Source organism: Frankliniella occidentalis, unplaced genomic scaffold, assembly GCF_000697945.3.
Source record: "Frankliniella occidentalis isolate FOCC.00 unplaced genomic scaffold, Focc_3.1 Scaffold7, whole genome shotgun sequence".
Classification (NCBI taxonomy): domain Eukaryota; kingdom Metazoa; phylum Arthropoda; class Insecta; order Thysanoptera; family Thripidae; genus Frankliniella; species Frankliniella occidentalis.
The window spans coordinates 2788021-2795410 of NW_026267137.1; the positions used below are offsets into that span (position 1 = coordinate 2788021).

Below are 7390 nucleotides of genomic sequence, written 5' to 3' on the forward strand. Positions count from 1 at the left end.
CTCCCGCCCATGCCCGCGCACCCGACCGGCAGCGTGGAGAGGAGTCTGAAATGCTTGACGCGCACCAGCACCGGCAGAACTCGCGAGCGAGGCTCCACTCGAAAGGCCCAACAGGAATTGTGCTCGCGGAATTAGGTGGGGCCGCCGGGCCCGGCTGGGCGAGGATGAGAATAGAAAACACTTTCAAAAAGGAAATTATTCTCGTAAGTCTACAACATTTTTGTGTCATTTTGATTTACAAATTATGTTGTTAACTTATGAGTGCGCCATTTCTCTTGCTCGTTGAAAAATTCCAAGTTGATAAAAAATACTTCTAATTTTACAATTTCGAACTGTAATCTTACGATACACATTAAGGGAACGTTTTCCTATTTCACATTTTTCACTGTGGACAATTAACCGACCCGTAGTGCTGAACTGGCTATATATACTTGGCTGTGGTGTATCTTAATCTACAATATGGTGATCTACATCATGTTCGGGCCGACGTGAGTGAATACTTTATTCGATTTTATGGATGAGGAAATGGGGGAGAGCTATATGCTATGACGGCGAGGCACTCTGCGCGGGGGTGGCGATCGTCGTGAGGTCGTGGTGGCGTCTCGTGGGTTACAGGGAAAACATGCAGTGCCACGCCCCGCCACGCTCCGCCACGGCTCTGCACGTTTTCCTCTCCTGGTGGTGGCTTGCGCGGCTGCTGCTGCAGCTCCTCACGCTCGCCCTTCTCCTCGTCGCCTCTCCTCGCCGTAAACCATCTTTATGGATATCGACGTATCGCATCGCCAGCGTATCTAGTGAGTGAGAGATGTGAAGCTGCAGTGGCACGCTGCCGTCGCTGCCCGTCCAAGATGTAGTGACGACCAACCTTGGCAAACAAAAAGTTAGTGACGAGTGAGGAGAGGGAGAGCAGGTTCGTCGCGGGGCCGACGACCTGCTCCGAGTAAAACAAGGCGGAGTGTATAGGGGGCCATGGGCCATGGGGCAGCACGGTGTTCACACCGGTGGTACCTCGAGGTTAGGTCGGCTCCCCTATAACGCCGATACCAATCTTTGGTTTCTGCATCATGAGCCCGTGCCGTGTACTACGATCTCGTTGGAGGGAAAGGATACCTTCTCCTCGGCTGGCCGAGGTGGAGGCAAGGGAAGATATAGGTACTCGCTAATAGCCGTTGCGTGCAAAACTCTGCGAAAACTATCCGAGTCAACCGCTCAACACTCCTCTCCCTCTCTCTCTCATTTCCCTGCTCATCCCCCAAATCCGCTCGTGCAACAACATATATTGGTCGTGGTCGTGGTCGTGACTACTCTCGGACCTATCTCCACGCGAAAACCCGCGACTCCGTTTTCAAACTCTCGCGCGCTCCCGCGCGTTTCGAATGACCGCATCAGTCATAATCGCCCCCGATTGATTCTCTCTCCAATCGATGATGCTGTGTTGCAGTTTGTCCCGTCCGGCGACGCGTCGCTCGTCGCGTCGTTACACACATGTGCGATTGCGTGACGGCCCGAAGGCCCGCGGGGCTGCGCGGCCACGTTTTATTGGGCATTGTCGATGAGGCGTGCCGGAGCTGAGCGGAGCTGAGCGGAGCAGGGCGCAGCGGAGCTGAGCGGAGCAGGGCGCAGCGGAGCGTCTGGCGCGGGGGGCGGCGGCCGCCCGTAGAAAGTAGCGACGGCAGTAGCGTGCCGGCAGTAGCCGGGCCGGAGCTGACGGAACGGAAGGGGGGCTGACTGGTAGGTGGTGTCAGTCGGCTGAAATGTGCAAGGTGGGCTTCTGAGCTACGGGGAAACTCGCTTCCGATACCTAGGGTAGTAACAACAAACCGACTTGCTCATTCAGAGAGGTGCTCCCTCACACACACGGTTAAAAGCTTATAGTGATTTTCACAGTAAGCTGCAGAGAAAGTCGCAGAACTGTAGCTTACGGTGAGATTCACTGTGCTTACGTTGAGATTCACTGTAGCTTACAGTGAAATTTACCCAAAAGCTTCCAGTAATTTACACTGAAAGCTACAGTACTGCAATTTTTCACTAAAGCATGCGCTGAGAATCACAGTGGGCTTTTAACATGGCAGGTGTTGTAAACAGCGACGGACTGACTGTTACCAAAAAAAATTCTGATATATTTTCCCGCAAAGGAAACGAAGCGAAAACTCTCCCAACTTATATAAGCATAATAGGGACTCTGGACTCGTTCGTCCATGAAACGCCTGTCAAACCGGGACTAGGCCACCCCGCACGACACGTGTGTTCGGCGGGGCGGCCTACGTCGCAGGCTCTCTAGTCCCCCCGCCCGCCTGTCAGACTGGGGATAGGCCGCCCCGCACGACATGGGTGTTAGGCCAGGCGGCCTACTTCGCAGGGGCCTTTTGTCTTTGTCTCGCTTACCCCAGGCCCAGGCCCCACTCACACGGCCGCCTGGCATACTGGGGATAGGCCACCCCGCACCACAGGTGTGTTCGGCGGGGTGGCCTACGTCGCAGGGGTCTGTCGCTCCACGCCCGCCCGTAGCCCCCCAGCTGGGCACGAAAATGTGCACGCTGCAAATCCAGATCTCTGTCGACGAACAACGCACAACATACAAAATGCACTGGCAACATTTAAATGACGTATGCTGATCTTTTTAATTTACCTCCGTCGTGGACGAGAAACCTTTTTCTGGACAAACATATAGCACCCCTGAAAAAATGTGAGCGCTCAGCGGATTTCTCCTTGACCCCGTCCCGTAAAACGATTATCGTTCGAGTGGGATTCGCTGTCCTTCTGGGCAGCGCCAGCGCCGCGACAGGACAGGGGGCGACTGCAGGCAGGACTGCAGGCAGGACTGCAGGCAGGGACTCCTGGCGGAGGAAATAAAAACGGGTCAGCCAGATCCGGTTTGTTTTTGGAGGCCAGCGCCACGCCCGCAATGCAGCCCCGCGGTCCTGCAGGCGGGGAGGAGGGGCCCTGAACTTGACCGCGCGGCTGGCCGTGCAGAAAAAAAAGCGAAAAAAGGAAACAAACAAACGGAACAGGATCGCCTCCTGCCATATACTCCAAGATAATGCTACTTGTCATGCATTCTAGACTGTTTAGAGAGCTGTCGAACTTTTCCAGGACGTTATTTAGCTACATGTTTGTAACTTACCTCTTTGGCACCCCTGGCCGTGCAGAAAAAAAGCGAAAAAAGAAACCAAACAAACGGAACAGGATCGCCTCCTCCTGCCACATACTCCACGATAATGCTACTTGTCATGCAGTCTAGACTACTTAGAAATTTCTGTCGAACTTTTCCAGGACCTTATTTAGCTACATGTTTGTAACTTACCTCTTTGGCACCACTGTTCAATCGGTAACGCGACTTGGACGGGCGTGCGCTCGCAGTCCTCTGCGAAAAACTTCCCGCGCGCGTTGCTGTTTCCGCAAGATGCACGCTGCGGTTTTCTCGGAAAACATTTCCCGCCGCTATTTATTTTCGCTTGCATTCCTGGCGTCGCGAGATTATTTTTTTGTGTGTGTTCCCTTCTCTCTCTTTTTCTTTCACGTGTATAGTCAGTCTTGTGTTGCTGGCTGGAGTCCAGCAGCAGGGGACTCCCCCAGTGCGTTGCACGTCCGCCTGCCGCTTGCACGTGAGTCACGGGCGTGGCGCAGCGTGGTGCGGCGTGTCTTTGTCTCTCGCTTGCTTGCACCCCGCGGTATATGAGGAGGTGGGGGGGGGGGCAGAGGCGTTCGTCTGGGGGACACACAAGCGCTCGTTTGAACCCAAAGCTGTCCGCCCCGTGTGCAAGCCGTCAGATAAATACTTTACTCTCGAACGCACACATATCATCATTTGTATGAAATAAAGAAAAATATGAGGCATCTCCCACACCCTTCCTTCCAATCTTCGCCAAGGCCGCGCTAGTTTGCTTTTTTCTGTTTTCGCTTCTGAGTGCGCGGGTGCGACAGAGACAGGTGACTGTGTGTCGCGTGGTCCATGCGCTGCTCATGGCGATGCCACGGGCCAGAGCGCCACGCCTCGCCACGCCGCGGGCCAGACAGCGCCAAGGTCATGGCGTCATGAGGAATACGAGTCACATGTGGGTGAAGGACGAGGTGTGTTTGCTCTCTATACTGCAGGCCTTCCGTACCAGCCGGGCTGAAACAAAATATTTACTGAAAAAGTACAGGAAACGGTGGCCGAAATTATTCGAGGTCGCAGGGAGGAGGGGGGCGGGGGTGATGGAATCAATAGACATGTCAACTTTCCAAAAAAGTTCAAGTCTTCAAGAGAAAAACTTCTTTTTTTTGGAAAAAGAATCGCGAAAATTTGGAAAACCCCTAAAGGGGGCTTTTTATAAATTGTCGTTTTCACCAGTTTTTCCGTATTTTCCGCAACTTTTCCTGTTTTTTTTTCAGCGTTCAAAGTTTTAGGAGGCATGGACTAATCTTGGTCGCTTTTTCATTTTCATTCTTGTCATTTTACAAAGGGGAGGAACTGGAATGTGCCAAGTATGTTAATTGCTTAACTGCGTTCATGTTTCGTTCGTGTGTAAGAGAACAAATTCTGTCTACTCTAAAAAATGTAAACGGCGGTTTCTATCCAGCCAGCCACCTTCTATGTATTTTCTCCTCTTTCCCGATACGAAACATAATTTTACCGTGTATCATAGCCCGACCAAGCAAGCAATATGTGTGTGCCCTCCCTCCCACTCCCACTGCCCGCGTAGCCCCCGTTCAGCGGGCGGCGCGCGCCTGGCGGCTAGGCAGCTCAACGCACTCTGACGCCGTATGTTCCGTCTGCTTGCAGGAGGATTCGCCACGGAGCGGGGCTACTTCGGTCCTTGGACGGTGTGCCGGCAGCTGCAGTACGAGCGGGAGCGGTGTGGACGAAATGTGTCGAGGTTCCAGCCAAACGGTTAGTAAAGAAGAGAAGAAAATAAAATTCAAAAAAAAATTAATATTACTTGCTGACAGAAACCATGCAACGATTTTCGAAATAACGTACATGCGCACCATTTTACAACAAAGCAGCAGTAAGACAAGACTTTTCTTACATGTGCATGAATTGATTTTTCCAGGGGCGGTATGGGCCTCCGGGCTGGTGGCGGTGCTCGGCGTGGTCCTGCTCGCCCTGTTCTGCTTCCTGTCTGTGCTGCAGCTCGCCATGGTGTCCTCCAAGGACCGCGTGCTGCTCAAGTACAGCGTGGCCGTCATCACCAAGCTCGTCCTCGCACTCGTCGCAAGTATGTATTTAGAAAAATTGATTACTTCAATCCAATGACAAAAATTGACTTTCCGCTTCCTTCCGTCAGTAACACATCACGTAATTCAAAATTCAAAATCCGAGGTATTCATTCGAAAAGTATATTTTACCTCTGAAAACTCTTAGAATCTTTCCGAGGAAAACTCGCTCAATAGCAAAACACTTCCCCAAATTTTAATCGACATCGCGTCGTCAAAAAGACCTCTCCAACGACGCGTATTCCAAGCTGCCTGCCTTTGTATTTTCGGATGTGCCCGTCAAGTGACTGTGTGGGTGGGCAGGGTTCGCCTTGGGCTCGCGGGTCGGGCCGGGCTGGGGCCGGGCGGGGGCCGGGCGCTCCCAGAAGTACGGCGACTTGGTACCATACCGACCACGCCGGCGGCAGCCGCGCGGGCAGGTGGCGGAGAGGAGGGCGGTACAAAGGAGGATGTGTGCGAGGTTGCTGAGGCAGGAGACGGAGGGCGGGGGATGTGGTGGTGGAGGGCGCGGGGAACGAGAGGGTTGGCCGGAGGGAGGGGGAGGGGGCCATACAGGTGTCAATCGCGGCGCGGCTGGTTATCGCGACTCCGCCGCCGCCGTCGCGTTGTGCGCCGAGTTTGTGGCGCAGTCAGAGTCGGGTCCGGTCTCGCCAGCGCCGCCGCCGCCACCGTTACCTTATCGCCGTGCCCGGGGTACTGTATTGTTCTGGCCGAGGGCGCCTGGAGCGGTAGGCAGCCGCGCGACGGGGGTGTGTTCCGGGCCGAGGGGTGGCCTACCCCGCAGGCGCGCAGGGGAGCGCCACGTGGGGTGCTCACGACACACACTGAAGATGTGTGGCACACATGTTGGGGCACCGCAAGCACTCTTTTCTTTTCCAATAATTCGGCGCTGGAAAACTTTTTCATTAACTTATGCCCTGTTTTTCTTCCAGCCATCCTGGCTATTGTCGCGGCGAGCCTGTTCGCGGTGCAGACGGACGGGGCGGGCAGCGGGTTCCGCGTCAGTCGCGGCGAGGCGTTCTACGTGCAGGTATGGTGTGTGGGGGAGCCCTGCGCTGCTCCTCTTCAAGGAGAAGTTATTGTTTGTGTGTAAAAGACGCCTGTCGCGAGCTTACGCTGACTTTTGGACGCCCCTTTCCGCAGATCATCCTGATCGCCTTGGACTTCCTGCTGTTCGTCATGTCGCTGTACGACGTCATCTTCTCCAGGAGGCTGGGCGGCGACCCGACCATGTCGACCCGCGACCCGCGTGGTGACCACGCCACCACGTTCAACAACCCCGGGTTCCAGGAGAGGGCCAACGGTCAGTTTGGGCCAAATGAGTTCAGATGTGGAACTGTCTGCAAGGCAGACGTCCACTTTCCAAAAGAGTGTGACTATTTGTTCCGCGGAGGCAAGAGAAAACATGTCCCGACCCCGATTCTGAAGTTGATGATAGTTTTATGCAACTATTGAGGTCTTACCCATTTTTCGCGCGAGGAGAGCGTGCGTAAGTTTCCGCCAGTCAAGTAGTAGAGCAGGTCGTGCGGTCCGTAACAAATCGATTGGTGCACGGTTCTGCTTATCAGCTCAGCTCGCTGCCATAAACTTCTGCTGCCATAGGCAGTGTGGGAGTAGTGGAAGGGGGGGGGGGGGACAAAGTGATCGATGCACTTCAAGTCGTTTGGCTCCAGCGCTTTGTGCTGTGCAGGCCTGCCGGCGGCGCCTTGGGAGTGGTCGCCGACGACACACGTTCGGCCGCTCCTTTTGGTGTGTCTCGGTGACGTCGCTTTCGGCCCGCGGGCGCGGCGCGCAGCACGAGCGTGCGTGCGTGTGTGCGTGCGCCGCGTGTGCGTGTATTTGTGTAGGTGTTCGTCAACGTAATGATGAGTTCTTACTTTTTCTCCTTGGTCCCCAACCGTCTGGTTATTGGCGCACGCTCCCCATTTCTCGCCCCCCCCCCCTTCTAGTTCACGCGCGGCGTGAGTTGGTAAGTTGTCCCGACTTGGTTGTAACGCGCCTCTTCACCGTCGTCGCGGACGGCTGCCGAAAGTGGCAACCATCTCTCTACCCCCCACCTCGCACCGCGGATCTGCGCGGTCGTGTGTCTGCCGAGGGGAAAATTTAGCACCCGACCCCGACGTGTGCGCTGCTCCGTCCACCACCGGTTGCCACGACTGCGTCCTCCGATGTCCTTTTGTACCCGCCCACT

The 7390-nt window shown here is 54.9% G+C and overlaps 2 protein-coding genes across 2 annotated transcripts in view; one reads left to right on the forward strand and one right to left on the reverse strand.

Moving 5' to 3' along the window:
• The window catches only part of LOC113210003 (ion transport peptide), a 189205-nt gene that overhangs the window by 128582 nt on the left and 53233 nt on the right, over positions 1-7390 (reverse strand). The window lies entirely within an intron of this gene.
• The window catches only part of LOC113210007 (uncharacterized), a 43322-nt gene that overhangs the window by 32371 nt on the left and 3561 nt on the right, over positions 1-7390 (forward strand). Inside the window, exons 3-6 of the mRNA XM_052273849.1 lie at positions 4766-4873; positions 5037-5201; positions 6132-6229; positions 6343-6502. Coding sequence (XP_052129809.1) covers positions 4766-4873; positions 5037-5201; positions 6132-6229; positions 6343-6502 — 531 coding nt within the window. The remainder of the gene's footprint in view (positions 1-4765; positions 4874-5036; positions 5202-6131; positions 6230-6342; positions 6503-7390) is intronic.